We start from the raw sequence: 22,579 nt of genomic DNA, 5'->3' as shown, positions 1-22,579 counted from the left end.
TAACATGAGTGTATTAACTGATGTTTCCTCCTTAGTTCTGTCTTGAAAAAATATTTGATCTCTAGTTAAAATACTGTATTGTATTATCTCAAAGTTTCTTGAGAGAATAATAATTTTTAATAAAAAATGGTAAAAGGTATTCTTTTTATTCTAAAACCTTCAGTTTTACTAGGTTATTTTACTTTTCCAAGAAAATATCTTTTAAACCTCAGAAATTATTTCACTGAGAAGCCAAACTAATTAAACTGGAATAGGCACTCATAATAAGTTACCTGAAGATGGCAAAACGGTTTTCATTTTCTTGAAATTTTTATGATGTATATGTAGGATTAGCTTGGGCTTGCTTAAATGGTTCTCTTCATCTCTGTTATTCAGCACCAGTTTTTTTCCTGACAGCTTTGATAGTGGAGCTTCTGGTTGCGAAGGTGTCAGGTTCTGTATCTTGGCATCTGACCTTAGTCATGCTCAGAATGAGCTCAAGGTTTCTGGTGTCATCGGATCCTTAGGGCTTCCTAATCCTTTGCTTTACCCATTTTCAGCTAAGTAGATTCACATGTAAATTGTTATTCTTTACTTAGGGATATTTAGCTAAACTGTTAAAAATATTTCCCTCTAATCATCTGGTGTGTGTGTTTCCTTTCTTGGGATTATATGCTGGGGTTCTGTTCTCTTATAGACAAAGTAAAAACAGTGCCTTGTGGGAGAAAAGCGGGTCTCTTTACTATTCTTTCTGTGCCAGGAAAAAACCCCTTTATACAGGATGAAAGGTTTGTTTGAGGGTATGTTTTATTTTTCCTTAGGTTGTTCTGGAATATTTATTCATATATAAAGTAATAGAGTGAAAAATTTTTAGAAACCTGAATCTCTATTATTGTTCAAGTTTCTATGAAATTAAAAGATGAAAGAATGCAATAAACACCTTAGATACTGTGATGTACTTATTAGGAAGCAGTAGTGCCATATGAAAAGGAAGGGAATGATTTGTTCAGAATTGTCACAAATAGCTTGGAAGTTTATTGGGATGTTAATAATGCAGAAAATACTGGAAAGAAAATGTGAAATAATTGTCTAGTAAATCTAAATATGAAATAGCTTAAATTCAGCCATTAAAGAGGTAAACATGAAATCTGTTCAGTACTACAGATGTCCGTATGTATTTGCTTAATTTGGCATGACTGGGGAAACAAAGATTAGAATGGCTTAAACGTAAAAAGGCAGTAGTTCTTGTCAAAGTTCACCATCTTATTCTTAAAAAATGGAAATAGGTTAACAGCTTTGTACTAAAATATTTTGGTTTCAAGTAGTAATCTGTACTGTGTGTAATATTAAAATGTTCTTTGCACAGTCTTAGCAACTTTTTCTCAAGGGCCAGCTAGTGTTGAATGTTGTCAGCCCATCTTTCATCAGCTGACACTAAGCAGGATAAAGTGGCGAGGAGAAATGATCATGATCTGAACTTGAATGCAGCTAAGAGAAAGTTTGTGCTGCTTAAAGTGTCATCTGTGCCTCTGATCTTTCTGAGAACATGATTATATGTAGTTAAAAACGAATACTGGTCTTGGTATGTTTCTTGTGGTGGTGACCCGAGACTGGCATTTGATATATCTGGTATATACATGCTGTTTGATGGCACTTTTGCTTAGCTCATCGGCATACTTAATGTGCTATGTTGTACATGGTTCATACTACTTTGAATAAATTTAGTGTTATGTTGAGCTGATCTTTCTCAACGTTTACTTTTTTTCGTGACACACAAGGATTGCTCTCTAATTAGACTTTTAACAGTGGAACTCCAGGATTCCGAGGCAGAAGAGTTTATCTGAAAATATAAAACCTGTGTTGGAGTTACATGCAGAATCCCAACACTCATAAGTAGGTTTATTGTAGTTGCAAAGAAAACTGAAAATATGAACGTATAATCATTTAGGCTGGAAAAGACCTTTGAGATTTAGTCCAGCTGTTAACGTAGAACTGCCAAGTCCATCAATAAACCATGTTCCTAAGCACTGCACCTACATGGTTTTTAAACACTGCTAGGGATGGTCATTCCACCACCTCCCTGGGCAGCCTCTTCCAATGCTTGACCACCCTTTCAGTGAAGACCTACTTCCTAATGTCCAGTCTCAGCTTTCCCTGGCACAACTTGAGGCCGTTTCCTCTGGTCCTGTCATTAGTTATCTGGGAGAAGAGACTGATCCCCACCTGTCCACAGCCTGCTTTCAGGGACTTGTAGAGAGCGATAAGCTCTGAGTCTCCTCTTCTCCAGGCTAAACAAACTCAGTTCCCTCAGCTGGTCCCCATAAGACTTTTGCTCCAGACCCCTCAGCAGCCTCTTTGCCCATCTCTGGACACGCTCCAGCACCTTCATGTCTTTCTTGAAGTGAGGGGCCCAAAGCTGAACACAGGATTTGATGTGAGGCCTGACCAGGGCTGAGTACAGGGGGATGATCGTTGCCCTGGTCCTGCTGGCCACACTGTTTCTGATACAAGCCAGGATGCTCCTGGCCTTTTTGGCCTCCCGGGCACACTGCTGGCTCATATTCAGCTGGCTGTCAGCCAGCAGAAAAAGTAGTGTGGGTTTTTTCATCTATGGACATCTGAAAGGAATGGTTTTAACAGGCTGGGACAGCTAGATTAATTCAGAAAAATAACTCATTATCCTCTGTTACTGTCCGGTTAAGAAAAATCTTGTATCTGTTTTTGATAATCAGCTGTCAACCTGTCAAAACTGCTGGTTTGCATCCCTGGAAGCATATAATACATTGCTAATACAGAATTCTGCTTTGAATTAGTATTTTAGAGCTCAGCAAACTACATTTAAATAATAACAGAGTTACTTGGCTTATATTTGCACTCAACTTAAGAACCTAATTTTTTCAGATTCATTTTATTTTGGATGGTGCCTTTGTGATAGTATATTTTTAAGAAAGAAAAAGCTCAGTGGTTTGGGGTGGAAGGAAGGTGTGGGAAACAACCCTGAAAACATCGAGGTTGGAGAAGGAAGAGGGGAGAGGAGGTGCTTCAGGCACAGAGCAGAGCTTCACCTGCAGCCCATGGAGGATCACATTGGAACAGATATCCACACTACAGCCCATGGAGGACCCCACACTGGAGCAGGTGAAGATGCCCTGAAGAAAGCTACAGCCCAGGGAGAGCAGGCTCCTGGCAGGAGTCACAGCCCATGGAGAGGAGCCCCTGCAGGAGCAGGTTTTCTGGCAGGAACTGTGGACCTGTGGAACAGTCTTTCCCTGAAGGACTGTGCCCTGTGGAAAAGACACACATGATCAGTTTGTGAAGACCTGCAGCTGTGGGAAGTACCCACGCTGGAGCAGTTCATGAATGCTTGTCACCCATGGGAAAGGCCCCACTCTAGAGCAGGGGGAAAATGTGAGGAGGAAGGAGCAGCAGAGAGGAACTGTTGTGAACTTGAGAGCCCCTTTTCCTTGTTCTCTTCCTGTTGTTTGGGGTGGGGGAGGAGGTAGAAGAGTCAGGAATGAAGGGTGAGGTTGAAGCCTGGCAAGAAGAGGTGGTAAGGTGATTTTAGTTCTGCCTTTCCCAATATGCAAATCTATTTTTGTTGGTAATAAATAACTTCCCTCAAGTTGAGCCTGGCTCACCTGTGACAGTAACTGGTAAGTGATCTCCCTGTCTTTACCTTGACCCACAAGTTTTCCCATCTTATTTCCCCAGCCCGCTCTGTTGATGGGGGTGCAAGAGTGTGACTGGGTAGTGGTAGCAGCCAGCTGAGGTCAACTACCGCAGTGTGTTATTGAAAGCAGATAATCTCAAGAACCTGCCTACCAGAACTATGGTTGTGACTTAATGGCACGGGGAAAAGGAGGAACCATAATTGGTAATTCATAAGGGGTGGGGGGGAAGTTGTCTAGGTTGTCAGCACATGAACAGGATAGAGAGGACCTTGGTGTTGTAGGTAACCAGGTTCATATTCACCTGCCAAAATGCTGCAGCGATGATTGACTCATGATGATCATGACATGATGACAGAACCAGGATACTGTAGGAAAAGTACTGTTTACAGTTTAAGTAAGTCTGGTGCAAATGTAAAAGAAAGGTATCATCTTGACATCTTGGTCACCTGTGTTCAAGAAACAGGTGTTCAGGTGAGAATGGTACAGAAAAGATGGGGTTGAATGTCATTAGAGAAAACCAGGTGGGCTAGATTAGCTTAGTGAAGTGTAAAGGCAGGGTAACAATATTCTCTGTAAACAGTTAGTGTTCATGGGGATAAGAACAATGTTGCCACAAAAGCAAACTGGAATGATTTGCCCTGAGTAAATCCAAATGAGAAATTAGAAGGTTAATTTTAACTGTTAGCACAGTTGGTTTGAAAAAGCTTTAAAGCAGTTGGTGATCTGGGAAGAGGAGGAGTATGTGGTTGAAACCTCTTAACTCTTGAAATGGAATTTAGTAACTTGTTTCAAGGGAATAGATGGCGTGTCTCCATTCAGTAGAAGACTGGACTTGATATGGGTGATCAGTTCAAGTCCTATATTCCCTTAAGACCAAAGTACATCATCTTCTGGTAAAATATAAAGTTACTTCAAAGTTTTCTAAATAAGTGCTACAAGTGAATATAGGGGTTTGGTTTACATGGTATCAAATAAATGAAAATATTTTGAAGTACAACACTTGTAGCTTAGATGGTGAGAAGTCCATATCTTAACTCCTAGCTTAGTTTACTACAAAATTGAAAGCAATGATGACTGGAATTCAGAACTTTATCTACAATATTCAGATGTCTCCAGTAACTGTGATAGGTAATCAATTTAAATGTACGAGTTTACCTTTCCTTTTAAGAAAAGTGCGTTCTGATGTTTGCAAGCTGAGCCATGTGAGCCGGATAAGACTTGGAAATTTTGGGAGAATTGAATACTACTGACTACATTGTACTAATAAATGCGTATTAGATTATGATGAAATTTATTTAAGAGAACTATAGGATGTGTATTTTGTTCTCAAAATCTATTTGTACTTGTTTAAAACATCTAGCGCTCTCTCTTTTTTTAAGACTGTGAGCCAGAAGAGCTGACTGACTGGTCTATGGATGAGAAATGTTCCTTTTGTAACTTACACAAAGAAACAGTCAGTGTAAGTATGAACATGATATCAAGCATGACTCCCCAACACCCAGTCTTTGGTATGAAAGTAAGAATCAGAGAACTGGATTTTGCAGATAGGTTAATACTGCATTTTGACTTAAGGGAGTTTGGCTATGAGAGGGAGTGAGGTGGTTTGGCTTTATAGTAGATATCTTTAGTGGTTCTTCTTGACTCAGTAGCTCAGTAATTTAACTGTATCTTGTACTACTAGTAGACTAACTTCTGATGGAGATGTTATAATCTTTGTATGTCTTCTAGGATCGTGCATCAGTTATCGGTTCTTCACAGTCAACGCCTACAGAGGAACTGTCATCTCAGGGCCAGTCCAACACTGATAAGATTGAATGCCAAGCAGAAAACTATCTAAATGCACTCTTTCGAAAGAAAGGTAATAAAAGCGTGTCTTTTATATTAAGAGATATAACACAAATCTAGAAGAATCAAATGATTTAGTGGAGATTTTGATTCTCTAAGTAGTTTTCTGTTTGCCTACTGAATGCTGTTTTCCTTCTGTTGTTCCTTTGGTTTCCTTAATCTTTTTCTTCACTTACTTGAATCACCAAATGAAGCGCTATTCTTCCTACTTGCTGTTGCTGTTAGTCCTATTATATTGTGTGTTATTCTCTTGAATCCCTGTTCATTATATTTTATTGGGTTGTTTACCATGAGCTGCTACTTTGGCACCTGATGTTGGCATGAAGACATTTTCTGGAATTTTAAATGTTTTCTGTTCCTAAACTTTCACTTCTGAGTTTCAGCAGGAAGACCATTTTAGGTGAGAGAATGTGTCTTACAGATTACAAAATGGAATTTGGGATCTTGCACAAAAGCTGTTACTTCAAATACATTCAAGTCAGAAGCTGAAAATTCTTGTCAAAATATAGTATTTAGTAGCTCATTAATTCTTTTACTATCCTTGTTCTTTGGCACTCAGCAAGTTATAGCAGTACATGAGTGACTGCCAAGTCAGCTTGGTTCATGCAAGTTACTTAACTAGTCACTATCAACAGCAGCAAAAATCCTCATTTTCTTCCTTAAATTTCTGTGTAATAATGTGAATGCAGCTCTCCACAGTAACTACAACTTTCACAGATTTTTCTTGGATTTGGTAGGTGTACTTGGGTATTGAAATAGCTGAGTATGATTAGGGTGACAACCCTCTCTTGCTCTAACAAAGAATTAGTGTCAGGCACATTCTTTTCCTTCACATAGATGGGTGAAGAAAATGAAATTTTCTCCCCTTTACCTGCTGTAGCAGTAAGAGATTACTATGTCCTTGAACCTGGAGTGGGTGGAATCTTTTTCTGTATGGGACATCTGTCTGTTCAGCCTATGTTTTGCTTTGGACTTCAAAGAACTTTAAATGGAGTTCAACAGCATTTGGAGTCCATCTTCATTCCCTGGCTTTCATTAAAACCAACTATTTTCCATTTGAAATAATATGTCCACTGAAGCTGCACCTCATTATTTCTGAAATTCTTATATTTTTATCTTAGGCCTAGTTGAATGATATCTCCCTGGGCAGGTATTTTAATTCCTTCAAATTTCTACTTTCTCAGATCTTTTCTTGGTCTTGATGTACAATGTTTTTCAACATGCACTTGCTTTATGCTTCTGCTGGAGATGCTGTTTTTTGATACTCCTTGAGAGGAACTTTTATCATGGGAGAAGTGAAACTTGGCATGACCTCAACTTACCAGAGTGAGTGACTTCTGTGAAGTTTTTCACAATGAGCTCTTGGCTTTTAGCATCTTCCTTAGGTTTTTTGAGCTGCCAGATCAGTAATGCTGGGTTAAAAAGGTTTTGTCTATTTAAAAACAAAAATAAAGCCTTTACTGATTGTTACTGTGATTCTCTAAAGGACTTGTGTATTCCTGGGTAAGAAGAGGTATTTTGCTGGAGAGTTTTCTAAGAATACTGCTTCAGTTCAGGTTCCAGCAGTCTCTTAAGTTGTTCAAATTATGGGAAGTTGAAAGGAAAAAAAACTTTGTATCTGCAAAGGGCACGTGAAACCAGTTTGTGAGGCGTTTAAGTAATTATCTTGGCTTTGTAGGAAGAAGATGAAGACTTTTACCAGGAAAATTCCAAATCTGCTTTCTGAATTTTTGAAGGTTTTTGAGATCAGTTATCAACTTAGGAAAAAAGGAATTTAAAAAATCAAGTAATTGTTTAGCTAAGGAACAGTTACTATACCTGGTAGTAAAACAGATGCCCTTTTGTTGTCAAAAAAAAAAAAAAAATAGTGGAATTCGTGGTTGACTGTCTTTAAAATGGAAGTAGCACTTGTTTCACTTGTTTTGATTGCAAACTCCTCAAGGCTATATATTATCTCTTAATATTGTACCTAGCACAGTTTAATTTAGGGTCTCTGTGAACAACTTCTAAAACTAGTGAGCAAATTTGAGAGTTGTGTTTATTGTTCTCATTATCCTTCTATTTTAGATTGTTATTAATTATTAGTAAATAATTAAAAAATAGTATATGGCTGGATTTTTTAATTTGAAGATTTTTTTGTTGTTGGGGGCTTTTTATGTGTGTGGTGTGGTTGTTTGTGTATGTGTGTGAGGTGTTTTTTACATTGGGAAACTACCTCAGATCTCAAAATATGCAACCAGGTTATATCATTGTCTACAACATACAGCACTCAGGCATTCATAGATGAGGATCTGTCTGCAGAATATCAGATGAAGATGATTCCTCTTTTCTTTTACGAGGATGATAGAATTACAACCAGGCTGGGTAAACGCGAGAGGCTATAAGTAATAAAATCTTCATATTAGGAACTTGTCTTCACTATGTCTGTAGGAAAGGCCTATCCTCGGCAGACACCTCGGTAAAGTAATTTTTGTCATTAAACACTGATAGTTTCCATTAAACAATATATCTGAAACTCAGATGCTTTCTTCCTAAGTGTGACATCTCTTTAGCCATTTGGTGTTGTAAGCAGAGTAGACTGTGATACTTTTCCACTTAAATAACATTAAAAAACATCAATTTTCTTTTGTCAAAGAAGCAGTTAAGAAGAAAAACTGTAATGTGCTTTAGAAAATACATATTAGTCTTTTTTTGTTTGTTACTATGAGTATTATAGAATGTGGCATGTGGCAGGACCATAGCTATTTAAGAGCTCGATCAGACATTTCAATCATGGATTATTAACTTTCTGGGTTGCCATGATCCTCATTTTGCGTTCTTGGAAGCTTTTTTTCCGTGCAGATTGTGACCTCTTTAAACAAACAAACAAAAAAGTCATTTAAATATATTCAGGGCTCTGAATCAGGTTCTATCTTCAGGACAAGACCAACCAGATAAAGACAGAGACCTGAAAAGCTTTTGTAGAAATTAAGGAATGGAGCCACAAAAGGGGAGAAAATGGTCAAGATTACTTGAATCTTCCAGATTCTCTGGGCAGCTCAGTCAAGTATCTTTAGTGCTGTGTTTTCCATACCAAAATAATTTCCCTGGAAGTTTTTTGAAGTTATTCCTAGTTTCTAGGTATCTGTCCTGTGTTCTGAAATATTTCCATTCCTAACTAGGGCTTTCTTACACCACACTGTATACCTGCATTTAACTCTCTGAGTTCTTCTGTTCTTTGCTTGATTATAGCTCAGATTCATAAATGTCATGAGCTGGTTATGCTTCTTGCATGGTGTATATAGAAGTTGGCAAACCTGTGAAAATGTAATTTTGCACACATAATGTCAGACTACAAACAAGTGTTACTTTCTGAGGTGTAGTTTTGAGATGTACACACTACTTGATCCAATACACCTGCAGTTTCCTTTTTATTAATAATTTTAAGAAATCTAATTTGTTCTTTCAAAGTCTGAAAGGTTTTCTGTAAGAACTGAGAACTCTGTCACAGCTTGTGCTTCAAAACTTCTATGAAAGTCTTCCTCAAGGCAATCGGGAAAGAATGTTTAGCGGCATTTCAGCTGCTCTCTTAAGCAAGTAAAACATACTTGTTGTGTTGACTGCCCACCAGTGTTACTGTCTTCACTGACTTCCGGATTTTTTGGTCATTTACAACTACATTTAAGAAAATCCTTAGAGATATGACTGTATGTAGAGTATTGAAAATTACCATCCAAGCAGAGGAAGGAAAAACGTTGAATGTTTATAAGAACACAAGACTAGAGTGAACTTGGCCCTTATTCTTTTGGTTGATCAGTTAAGTTAAACTAATCGTGTTACATGGCTCAGAATAAATTACCATATTCTGTTTTTAACTTGCTGGTGATCTGATGGTGAGTTGGACAAATTTATGGGTAGAGCTAAGAATATTGCTGGGACAGTTTGGATGTTGAGGTTGGGTCATTCTAGAAAATGTGGGCTTTTTTTGAAAAGGGGAGATCTGGAGTGAAAACAGGCAACACAGTGATAAGTAACTAGGTGTTCTTAATTCTACTACTCGCACAACAGGGTTATAATGTACAAAGGGGTTGTGGTTTCCTGCTGATTTCCACTGCCTTTTGGTGTTGTATCAGAAGAGAAATTAAGTCGCTATTTTGACTTTTTAGTGAAAAAATACTGGTTTTTCAAGAAATAGAGCACTACTGTGAACACTATTTTGGGAACTTTTAACTCTTGGTTCATTGTCCTGCTTGTGCACATGTGAACTATCAGTTAAATCGGTCATTATTTTGTGCATTGCAGTCTAATGAACACACATAGTGTTAATGTACAGAATACTTAAGAACAAGAATTTTAATAGTTACAGGGTGGTGCAGTACATAAATTGAGGACTTAATCCTAAATGTGAGCTTTGAATTACAATAAATCATTGCAATTAGTCATAATTACACATAATTTTTACTACTGTCTTGACAATCTTGACAATTAGAAGCAGAAAATAGCAGTTTACATCACACAAATGTATCATTTAGCTTTTTCTTATCCTAATATCGGTAGATCTGATCTGAGAGAGAAACTAGAGGAATATCAGAGCTGCCTTTTACTCCAAATCCTTAAGAGACTCTTCTGCTGGGTTTGAAGTAGTATGTAGATACATACATGATCCATGGAGTAAATACATCTGCCTTGTGTTTTAAATCAACTACATGAAAAACAGAAGTTTAGACAGATGTAGGCATGTAGATTTTAAACTTTGTAAGTGGCTATAATAATGACTTCTGGAATCTTAGAATAAAACATAAAATGTCATAGAATAAAGACTTTTTAGGTCATACAAAGTATATCTGGTGCCATCTGCTGATAATAATTAAGAAATATTTCCTAGTGATACTAAGCTCAGAGACCTAACTTCTCTTACCCCAAAATACATTAAGTTGCATTTAAAAATTTTATACAGCTAATTACAAATTTCCTATGTTTAGTGAGACTTTACCACTGTGAACTTAAAATTACAGGTATCTACATGTTTTTGTTGTACCATTATAATAAAAATATGGACTTACAGCCATTGAATGTAAGTAATTAGACTTTATGTAATGCACTTCAAGTGCGTGTACCCGATTGTGATCACTCGGGAGTCTTGTATTGATAAAACATTATGTCAAAGTTGCATTTAGCCTTAAAAAGTCTGCTTTCTTTCACAAATGTACAGTGTGTGAAACCAAAAACAAGTATATGAAACCATATAACTTTTTCTTCATACCTTTGATTATCTAACATCTCTCTTGCTTCTGTTCTATGTCATTTGGAGAGCAGTGGGAAATTATTTTGAACTTAAATACTCTAAATAACTTCTATTATGAGGAAGAAGTAATGTATGCACAGCTTCATTGTCTGTTAGGAAGCAAAGCAGTATTAATAGGAATGGATCAAAAGTGGCTTTCTAGTACCTCTGAGGAGGTTACTGAGAAGACAGGGTCAAACTCTTTACAGTGGTGCACAGCAGGACAATGGAATATTACAGACAAATTGAAACGAGAGGCTCTTTTTTACATAAGGAAAAATGAGGACAGGCAAGCAGTGGAACAGGCTACCCAGAGAGGCTGTACAGTCTCCATCCATGGAAGTATTCAAGACCTAACTGGATAAACCCCAGAGCAACCTGATTTGATCTCAGTCTTCCCTGCTTTGAGCAGGCCGTTACTAGGGACATCCCAAGGTCCTTCCAACATGGACTACAATTCTGTGACTTACACAACAGAACAGTCAATGTGATACTGACGCTATTTGCATTTATGGCAGTTAAGCTTAGACTAACTGTGGCCTAGCCCCATAGCTTGAGTATGCATTAGCAGCCAGAACACCTCAGATGCACCCCTGGAGCACATCTTCTAGATTATATGCTCTGAAATGCTCCCCACTGCTCCAAGTAATACCTTTCTAGAGTAAATTAACTTTAAACCTGTAAACTGCCAGTAGCTGTAGCAGTTGAATAGACAAGAATTTTTCCTGTATTTATTCTTCTATAGGGAGTATTTGGAAATTATTAGAAAAGAAATAAAACTAATACTAAAGAAAATGTACGAGCAAAAAAATAAATCCTTTGTTTTTCCACATAGGTCAAAAGATGACTTTGCTTCTAGTGGAAAAGAAGGCTTCTCCTGCAAGTGTCTGAATGCAAATAGTCTTGAATATTAACAGTGTGAATTGTCTAAAATGGAATAAAAAAGCAATAGAAACCTGGCAGTTCTATAATAATTGATGCTGGGAGTGGTGATTAATAAGCAGGAATTTATTCCAGGCTGTTGTGTTTTTCAGCTAATGGTAGGCGTCCCCTGTGTTTTATGATCTTTTGCTTTTTAAAGGCACAGACCATGCCAGGTTGTAAAATAACTAATCTTTCCCATTTGCACTCATGATCACCTTTTCTCCAAAAATCTCCAAAGAAGTTTTTCTTGGGTACATGCAACAAACTAATTTGTCTATATAAGCAGGGTCCTTCTAGACCAGTTATTTGGTAGGCTATTTAGTGTTGGTGATGTTCTGTCTATTTCATTTTGTATGAAATGGTTGTCAGATTTCTGTTTGCTTGTGTTTGGGTATGTTTTTTGGTGTTTGTTTGGTTTTTTGGTGTTTGGGATTTTTTAAACTAAACTATTGATCAGTAGCTTTCATTGTCTAGAGCTAAGATTCCCCTGTCATGCAGACACTTTAGTTCCTACATAATTCAGTTTTTCAATTCCATCTCTTAACTTTCCTCATTTTTGTTATTTTTTTGTATGTAGATTAGCATTTTTACGCATGTTGCCCTACTGCTTCAATATCTTCTGCTGAATTTTTTTTCTTTCCTTTTAAGTATGTTTCTAGGATAATAAAATTCCAGTTGAACATTTATTGGACTCTTTATTTAGGAATTGGAAAATGCCAATAAACAAATACCTGTGCCTGGGTGCTACATGATAGGGAGAGATCTTTTTCTTTGTAGGTATCCCCCATCATTTAGAATTTCACCTCATACCTCTTCTAGAAATTCTTATCAATTTTAGAAATTTTGTTAGAGATCTTGTTGAGAGATTGTCAGAAGATAGTGCTTCAACCATAAGCAGACTTGTTTTGTCATGCCTTGGATAAGGTTTGTTGAAGCCAAGATGTATAGCATATACTCAGTCTTTGAAAATGCTGAAGCTTTACCTTACCTCATAAAGCATTATAAGTATTATAAAGTACCAACCAGAAGGTAATAACAAGAAGCATCTAGTCAGATTCCCTCTCATATGCTTTACACAGCAGATCGCATGCACAGCAGAGTGCATGTTTGTAACTCTTGCAATACTCTGAAAATGAATTCTCAAAATGGATATGTTTTGAATAAACCTGAAACAAACAAACAAAATCTGTGCATTCATCCTAAACTGGAGCAGCATTCTTTGATCTGTTTCAGTGGCCACTCTCTTCCTAGTAGATGGTTAAAGCTTCATTGGCATAAAATGATTGAATAATATGCTGTGTGATCCTCCAAGCTACCTATAAGGAAATTTACACTTTGCATGCAAACCTACCTGATCCACTCCTTTCAGTTTCTCCACTTCTATGAAAACAAAACTCAATTTATTATTTGTCTTATCTGTTTCAGACTAATTTAAGTATTCTAGTAACTGCCACCATATCCTTTAGTGTTTCTTTCAGGCAATCAAGGCTGACCTATAAGCTAGTTCTTCATATCACATTCACACTCAATTTAAATCCCTGTCCTTTCTTGATGAAAACTGTTTCACTTATTACCTATGAACTCAAGGATGGGCAGTGGTTAAAACATTAAAAAGGGTATTTTTATTTGTGTGTGCAGAGTTGAAGAAGGAAGGGTGGGATAGTAAAATGAGTACCAGTATTGCCACTTGAAGGAAGAACATAGATCCTTGAATATAGGCAGTTGTGCTTCTCTTGTGAAATCAAGTAATGCATTGACGAGTAACGCAGCTTACTTTGAGTGTCTTAATTGCATTGTTATTTATGTGAAGTTACACATATGTATTTTGTTGATCTTTCTGGTACTTCTATTAGGATTCCTTTCAGTGATTCACAAGTGTAGTTTCATCTATGCTTGTTAATAAGAAGTTTTAATTATTTTAATGTTGTCTGTCAGCTAGAAAAAGTCATAGGTGTCTCATGTTTGATTCTTTTATTGGATCTAAAATGAAATACTTCTTTCCATGGGACTGTTACATACACAGACAAAAAATAAGGTACATAAATTTAGAATAGGAACTAAAGCTTTTTTTGCCAAATGTTTTCCTTGGTAACACTTTGAAAATGTCCTGGAAATGTCCTGAAAATCCTGTAAGATTTTACAATAAAAAATTTACAATTTTATTGTAAAATTCAGTTGCTTGTCCTGTACAAATTGTAGTAAAACATTCCAGGTAGCGTCATATTGGTTTTAACATTATAATCCTACATCTATGATGGCGATTGTAATCTAATACATAGATGAAACAAATTTTTCTTTTTTTTTTTAACATGAGCTCCTCAGAAGCTATGTTCTATGTTATGAAAATGATTAATCTATAGAACTGCACTTCAAAATTAATTATTTTTGTTATGGTTCTTTGAAAGTAACTTATTTATGTATTAATTCATAGCTTTAACTTCCACTGTTTTTATTCAAAACTATTTCAAAACTGAAAATGAAGAGTCAGCAAATGAGAGTTCAACTTAAAAACAATAAATACAGATGCTGACTCGCATACCTGTAGTATTTATCTATCCACATAATTTTACTTGCCTGCTGTGACAGAGGAATAAGGTAAAAATTACTGATGTGTGCTAAACATGTCCTTCTAAGTGACCTCCAGTAGGAATGCTCATAAGAGAAACTTAGTAGATATCTGAATTAATGTTTGTTACATGTGTACTTACTACACACACTTATTGTGCTTATAAGAAGTATTTATATAAAGAAAAATAATTGGGGTTTTTAATACATCTGTTGCCTGTGTTGTTTTTTTATTCCTAGATCTTCCTCAGAACTGTGATCCTAACATTCCCCTAGTTGCTCAGGAATTAATGAAAAAAATGATCCGTCAGTTTGCAATTGAGTACATTTCAAAAAGTAGCAAAATTCAAGAGAACAGAAATGGTTCATCATTTGAACCAAGTCTGATATGTAAAAGTATCCAAATGAACCAAACTGAAAACTCCCTTCAGGAAGAGCAGGATAGCCCTCTAGACCTCACTGTGAATCGAACTCAAGAACAGAATACTCAGCAAGGTAAATTTCTATATCTGATTATCTGTGTTTTGCTGTTATTTATTACCATGTTATGTCTTATTGCCTTAAAAACATAAGTATGTGTCTGTATCAAGTATCTGTATGTTTTGTCTTCCCAAATTAGTAATTAATCGGAGGGGGGGGATATTATTCTGTGTTATTAAAATAAGGTTGAAGGAAAATTGGTGTTGCATCCACTTAACAGTTAGAAAACCCATACATTTTCCCTTAAACACCAAGAAAATGGTTAGAGAACTGTTAAAACAAAACAAAAGCACCAACACATTCTTTCTAGAAACATTTTTCATATTGGGTTAGCAGATAAATGTTATTACTCCTGAGTGCCTGTATTAGATAATTTGGAATTTTTCAGCTTTAGAATACTGAATCTAAGTCAGCTCACCTGTGGCTGTCACAGGTAACAGTAGTTTAAAATGTTGTTGAAAAATGGCTGTTAAGAAGCCTTCTGAGGAAAGAGAAAGATAATGGAATTTCAGAGAGCAAAGATCATTCTGTCTGTGTCTTCCCTTGGACAATTTGAATCTTTAAATACAGGCTGGTTAGAATGATAGAAAGATTAATTTGGGAGGAAACTTCCATACTTCGTGGAAATTTAGTAATTTAAATTCATTAAATATAAATTAATTTTAAAGAATATAAATTAATCATTACAGTTCAGTGCAACTTTCTTAATTGAGGTTAAAGCTAGAAAAAGAAAAATAAATTCTGTCTCATTATCATTTACAAAAAAGGAAATAATTTCTTTGCTTCAAGGAATTGCTATCCAGAACTGATAACAGTATAATCACGAGAGTGGTTTGGACTTTGAACTTTATTTGGATTAGCAGCAATTTTCAGGTAGGGTTGTTACTGTCGCGTGCAACTGACAGTGGCAAAAGCAGCGTTTGTCTCTTACAGATACAAGGGTCCATTTTAATCCGAAAATACTGCAGAGCAAAGGGAAAAGTTTACCTGTGTGTCACATACCATACTAAAAAAGTTAAAAGTTTTTTAAAAGACAATAATGTATTGGTCAGAATGAAAGCAGATTTCATGTGTTTGTGCTTAATGATGTGGTCTTTATTAGATGATGTATCCTTTGAGGGTGGGAACTCTGACATAGATTTACCTTGCTAAATACACCTGTTCTAGATCAAATTTTCAGCATCCTTTCTCTTTGACAGCAGAAGTATTAAGAAATTGTGGAATTCCCACTTTTATTCTGTGTGATCAGCAGAAACCAGTTAATGCCTGCATTTAGCAAATACCTTGTACAGATTAAATCCTGAGTTGTGTTTCCACATTTCTCTGCTCTGAATGGATTACAAATTTTAGAGATTTATAGTTGGCCAGGGTGAAGCATGATTCTTTTGCAAGAGCAATAAAAAGTACTCTCCTGATATCAGCAATATAGCCTGTTGCTTACTTCAGCAAGTGGTTATAAAGAACAATTAGTTTAAAATGTCCATGCAGGAGCCAAGTCCCCAAAGACAAGTTTTGGGCCTTGCTGAGCCCAGTGAATTAAAGGGAAGGCAGAGGGTGAGCAAGGCAGGGATGGGAAGAAAATTCTGCTGCCACCCTGAGGTATTTGAAAATCCATTAATCTTTTGTCCAAGAAAAACTTAGAGAGATTGAGGTATTAAACCCTCTTTTTATATCGTTTGAATTCTTCTTACAGTGAAGCTTTAACAGCAAGTTTAGAATTGCATGTCTTCAGCAAAACATCTGAGGCTGAACTCACTCAGCATACATAGTTTACTATGTAAAACTTGTATGCTCTGTAAGATACTGTAGATTCTCAGAACATGCATGGCCGTGTTTGCTGGAGCGCTTTGCAGATGTTAGATCCTAGTCTCGCTGTAAAGTTTAGAGCTACTGAAATGAGAGGAAGTATGGAAATGAAACTATAGGTGGAGAAAGGTTTTGAGCCATCGTCTGTTGCCTACTAGGGAAGCAGTGTTGCACTTCCTATTTCCCATGAACACATTGGGTTCGAGCTCTCTTAGCTTTCCACTGTGGTAGTAGCAACACAAGCAAATAGGATCAACATGGAAAAAGTCAGCCTGCTTGTATTTGTTGTGTGCAATGATTCATGAAAAGTTCTTTCAACTAGCTGTTGTCAGGGTCTATGTATCATTATTCTACCTGCCCCTCACTTCTGTCCTTTTCCTAAGAAAGCTTGGATATATTGAAGTGCTACGTACCTATAGTAGGGAATTGTGAAACTTTCTAATTGCATTATTTAAAAAATACATTAGTCTGTGTCTAACATAGCATACCTCAGTCTGGAGACTCATAAAGGCTATATCATGGTTCCCTTCTAAGAAGTGTCTTTTAATTGACCATGCAGCTCTTTATTTGCTATTTGCAATTCCTGTTAAAATTTCCAAATGAACTATAGTAGAGTAGGAAGTTCAAATTTGTATGTGACTCTGATAGATCCTCAAAATCAATCTTTTTAATTCAAATCCTGTGAAGCAGATCATGATGTAAATATAAATATTTCAGATAAATTTTCTGTTTAGGCAGGTATTTTGTGTTTACCGTAGTTGTCTTTAAAATGAATGATCTAAATAGCCAAACAGTCTTTGTTCATTTGCTAGGGCAATGATTCTTGGGCTTAAGTTCAGAGGAAGGAGTCAGCTTTATTTTCCAGGTCACTAGAAGTATTTTTTTCCACTGAGCAGATCCAAGCTAAGTGCTAGCTCAATATTGAAGAAAGATTCTCTCGCTGAAGATGTCTGGATAATCTTCATATAAGAAAGCTTCTTACTTCTCTGCAGTATCTGTAGGCCGTATCTGGAGTACGCCCAAAATACTCAGGGCTGGCCTTTCCAGTTTACATGGGTTTACATGGCAAATTTTGGTAGCTGGCATCTTTGAGGAGAGGTCAGGGGCTGGCTGCCTTAGACACAGCCAGCTCTGCAACAGGCCAAAGTGGAGCACATCAGTGAGGTTTGCGGTGCCTCTATTTAAGGAAGAGCAAAAATGCTGGACACTCACAGGAGGAGCGAGAAACAGCAGGATGAACAACAAAGTCAGAGGAGAAGGAAGAGGTGCCTCACGCACCATAGCAGTCATTTCCCTGCAGCACAAGGAGAAGGCCACAGTGGAGCAGGTGTTCCCCTGCAGCTCATGGAAGAAAACACTCTGTAGCAGGTAGTCATATCGCAGCCCATGGAAGACCCCACATCGGAGCAGCTGGATATTTCCTGAAGGAACTGCAGCCTCTGAAGAACCCACGATGGAGCAGGGGAAAAGTCTAAGGAAGAAGGTGCTGTAGAAAAGAGTTGTAATGACTGTAACAGTCATTCCCAATTCTGCTTGTGCCACCTGGGGGTGAGGGGGAGAGGTCAAGGAACTGGGAGTGAAGTTGAGCATGGGAAAAAGTAGGATGAGGAAGTGCTTTAATTTTTGTCGTCTTCTTATTATCCAAATCTATTTTCATTTGCAATAGATCCATTTTCCCCAAGTCTGTTTCACCAGTGATGGTAATTGGTAAGTGATCTCCCTGTATTTATCTTTCCCTGTTCCCCAGGGCTTAGTACTGGGGCTAGTCATGTTTAGTATCTTTATCAATGATCTGGATGAGGGGATCAAAGGCACCCTCAGTAAGATGACACCAAGTTGTGGGTGGGAGTGTTGATCTGCTTGAGGGCAGGCTGGCTCTGCAGAGGGATCTGGACAGGCTGGACTGATGGGCAGAGGCCAATCGTATGAGGTTGAACAAAGAGGAGCTGGGTCCTGCACTTGGGTCACAGCGACCCCATGCAATGCTATAGGCTTGGGGGAGAGTGGGTGGAAAGCTGCCTGGCTAAAAAGGACCTGGCAGTGCTGGTTGATGGCCAGCTGGACATGAGCCAGCAGTCTGCCCAGGTGGCCAAAAAGGCCAAGAGCATCCTGGCTTGTATCATTTACAGTGTGGCCACCAGGACAGGGTAAGTGGTTGTCCCCCTGTTACTCAGCACTGGTGAGGCCGCATCTTGAATATGTGTTCAGGTTTGGGCCCCTCACTACAAGAGGGACATAGAGGTCTGGAAGGCCCAGAGAAGGGCCGTGAAGCTGGTAAAGGGTCTGGAGCAAAAGTCTTATGAGGAGCAGCTGAGGGAACTGGAGTTGTTCAGCCTGGAGAAGAGGAGACTTGGGGGACCTTATTGCTCACTACAGCTGCCTGAAAGGGGGTTGTGGACAGGTGGGGGTCTCTTCTCCCAGATGACTAGTGAGGAAATGGCCCCAGGTTGCCTGGGGAGGTTTAGTTTGGATATTAGGAACAATTTCTTCATTGAAAGGGTGGTCAAGCATTGGAAGAGGCTGCCTAAAGAAGTGGTGGAATTGGCATCCTTAGAAGAGTTCAAAAATGGCGTAGGTGTGTAGTGCTTAGGGACATGGCTTAGTGATGGATTTGGAAGTCCTGGGTTAATGGTGGGACTTGAGGGTCTCGGAGGTCTTTTCCAACCAAAATGATTCTATCATTGCATTTTGATGACCTTTTTAATCTTATTTGTCCCTGCCTCCCTGTTGAGGGGAAGTGAGAGAGGGGCTGGGTAGGTGCCTAGCTACTGGCCAAGGTTAACCCATTGCACTTCTGGTACCGAATCATTCAGTGCTGTATTTGAGCACTGGCATTTAGGGATATCCAGTTGACACCTGACTGATAGCAAAGTCCCAGATTGTGCTCTACTTTCTTCTACATGTGGAAGTGTGGTAACTTGGCAGGGCACTTTAATTCCTGTGCATCTTGGTGGTAACTAAACAGGCAGTTACTTTGCCGTCAGTCAATTAGAAGCAACTGTCTCCAGAAGTACTTATATCTTTTGTGCTCTTTTTTTTTTTTTTTTTTTTTTTTTTGTAATCCATGTAACTCTTAAGACTCTCCAGGCCTTGAAAAGAATACTCTGTATAGTGAAAGACAATTTGTTTTGCATGCACTGCACCTAAAAAAAATAGGGTGTTACTGTGTGTTTTTGCAATATTACTTGTCCTCCAAACTAAGCCAATGAAGAAGCAGCATCGTTGCAGAATAAAACACTGAGTGAGGAACAGTCTTGCAGTATCCTGCAGCAACTTTCTATTTTCTTGTGCACTCATGATGCTGAGCTCTGAGGAGTGTTCCCAGCAGCATTTAACTTTGATGCAGAGGTTTCTTTCCTTTGCTAGGTGTGGGAGAGTTGATAGTTCTCATGATGCAAAGCAAAATGACTTACAAAAGGCAGAAGTATAAGATACAAATAAATAATCTGTTCATTTAGCTGCACAAGCTTATTCTTGTTGCTGTATCTACTGGGAACATACTGGGAATGATAGTGTGTAAACATAGCAGAAAAACGCAAGAGAATTTGCATAATTTCCTTGTTTCGTTGATCCATCATAGACTGGAAGACATCAAAAGGTTGCTGGCAATGTGTGATGCATGAACTTTTTACCACTATCCTGTAGCTTTGTTGTTGTTGGATTATTCATATTTTTCCTACTTCTTCAATAATAGCCAAGTCAAAAATTCTGTTTTAAGTAATTTAAAATAGCATTTTATTATCCATTTTAACAATATGCGTGTAACTTCACCGAAATTTATAGCAAAATAAGGGCTTTTCAATAACAGATGAGAAATTGGAAACAATTCTTAATTTCTGAAAAGTGGTTTCATGTCTCTTGAAAATCCATACTGCAGTTAGTATAGCAACTGGGATCACAGCATGTGTGGCCTCTTGATAGCTATGTTCAGGGCTATAGAAAGAATTCCAAACATTACTGAAAATAACTTTTTATTTTCTTAATACACTGTTTTTGCCATATGTATTGGGGGAAAATATTGTGTGTGCATTTTGAAGGTACACATGCCATGTTCCCAAAGATAAATTGTATGAGCTGTAAATATATTCAAGAAACAGTTTGTTTAATACTTCTGCATGAAAAGGTCACCCTAAAAAAGTACATTTTTGAGGGGAGTAGGTGTTTGTTTCTTCCTTGGCTGCCATGGTGGCAAACAGCCAAGCTCCTTGTCAGACACTCGCTTGCTTGCTTCCCTCTCAGTGGCACAGGGGAGAAAATGGGAAGAACAGGAAGGAGAGCTCATGGGTTAAGGAAATAGTTGTTGCTTACTGCTTGCCATTATGAGCACAACAGACTCTGCTTGGGGAAAATTAACTGCAATTATTGCCTATTAAGTATTTAATTATTAATTCAGGTAGTGGAAACAAAAAAACCCCCTCATTACAACACCACCTTTCCTCCTCCCTTTCCCAGGCTCAGCTTCACTCCAGATTCCCTTGTGACCCCTGTGGTGCAAGGGGAATGGATGTGGGGTGTCCACAGTCTGTATCCAATGGTTTCTCTCTGCCATTGGGCTTCCTTCTGCTGTTTTCTCATTCTTTCTGATCCCCTTTTCTCTCTCCATCTAGCACTTTTTGCCCTTTCTTAAGTATGTTTTCCTAGAGGTTCTGCCCAAATAGCTGCTGGGCTCAGGTGTGCGCTGCGGTGGGTCTGCTGCAACCAGCTAGAGCCATCTTTGTCCAGCACAGGGCACCCCTGGCCTCTCCTCGCAGATGCTGCCAAGACCTTGCCATGGACACCCAATATATAGCCATAAACTTTTCATCTGGCGGTTTTTCATTTTACAAAATAGCGCGTCAGGTCAGCAAAAGGGGGCTAGTCAAAGCAGTAGGTAAGAACTGATAAAAGGCTTTGGCATTCTTACTGCTAGTTTTGTGAAAACATTGTTTCCACATACAGCAGCACAGAAAACAGTCAGTGAAAGGCAAGGCATCAGAAAAGGTATTGAAGATGAGATAATGTCATTTTGTTGCTGTGACAAACCTTGTTGAAGTTTACCACAGTATGATGATTAAGATAAAGGAGGAGTTGTTATTTACAAAATCTCACAATATTACAACTAGGCAGGGCTTGCTGAAACTGCTTAAAAGGGAAAAACAGGTAAGGGGCAGCTTTTGCACAGCAGTTTGTAAACATATGGAACTGCTGTGGTAGGTGGCTGTGGAGGCAGACAATGTCATTGGGTTCAAAAAAGGCTTTGGACAACTTCTCAGCTAACAGAACCAAGGACAGAAACTAAAGCTAAAGTAGGCAGGGTTGTATCTCTGAGATTCCTAATCCAATATAGCAGCTACTTGGAGAGCAGAAGAGGAATGAGCTGCAGATAGTGGCCAGGCTGATGTGCTCTCCCACACTGAGTGCAGTTTTTCCCATGCCTGGAGACTGAAGACTGAGTAGAGTAGGTTATGTGACCTAGTAAGGCAATTCATAATAGCTAGCAAGAGGTTTCCTGAAACCCAGAAAAAACCAGAGAAGTTTGCTAGAATCAGTACAGAAATACCAGTTGTAGGAACTCAAGGATGACCCATACAGTTTCTGTTGCTTGTTCTTCGCCCGCCCACCCCCCACCCCCCCCTGCCGTTTCTCTAACATCACTGGTTTGGAGGAGTTTCAAGTGATTGTAGTCCCAATTATTTTGAAGATGACCTTTGTTCACAGTTACAGCTTGGTATTGCTGCACCAGATGATCTGGTGCTGAGAAGTAAAGGCCAGAGGTTGGGCCATTTCTTTGAAGTTCAATATTATTTAATATGCACGGAATTAACTTCATTAGAAGACTGAGCAGCAGACCTGAAAAACTTCCAATATTTTTTTTCTATAAAACCACCTTACAGGGTTTTCGTGTTCCTGATCTTATTCAGTTCTTGTCCAGAATTCTTGACTAAATAGCTGTTTTGAGTGATTTGATAGAAATGATAGGAAGTTCTGACTCATCTTAAAAAAACCCACTATTCCTACCTTGCAAATAACAGGTTTTCAAGTTTCATTGTCCACCTGTCGGATGCCT

At 38.2% G+C, this 22,579-nt stretch overlaps 1 protein-coding gene across 10 annotated transcripts in view; it reads left to right on the top strand.

Moving 5' to 3' along the window:
- Positions 1 to 22,579, top strand: part of LCORL (ligand dependent nuclear receptor corepressor like) — an 85,789-nt gene that overhangs the window by 30,689 nt on the left and 32,521 nt on the right. For all 10 annotated transcript variants that reach the window (XM_037390146.1, XM_037390089.1, XM_037390098.1 and 7 more), the window contains 3 exons: positions 5,030 to 5,109; positions 5,379 to 5,508; positions 14,488 to 14,742. In XM_037390146.1, coding sequence (XP_037246043.1) covers positions 5,030 to 5,109; positions 5,379 to 5,508; positions 14,488 to 14,742 — 465 coding nt within the window. The remainder of the gene's footprint in view (positions 1 to 5,029; positions 5,110 to 5,378; positions 5,509 to 14,487; positions 14,743 to 22,579) is intronic.

Source organism: Falco rusticolus, chromosome 1 (assembly GCF_015220075.1).
Source record: "Falco rusticolus isolate bFalRus1 chromosome 1, bFalRus1.pri, whole genome shotgun sequence".
NCBI classification, from domain to species: Eukaryota; Metazoa; Chordata; class Aves; order Falconiformes; family Falconidae; genus Falco; species Falco rusticolus.
The sequence above is the reverse complement of the archived record's forward strand: the minus strand, read 5'-3'. Positions and strand labels throughout refer to the sequence as shown.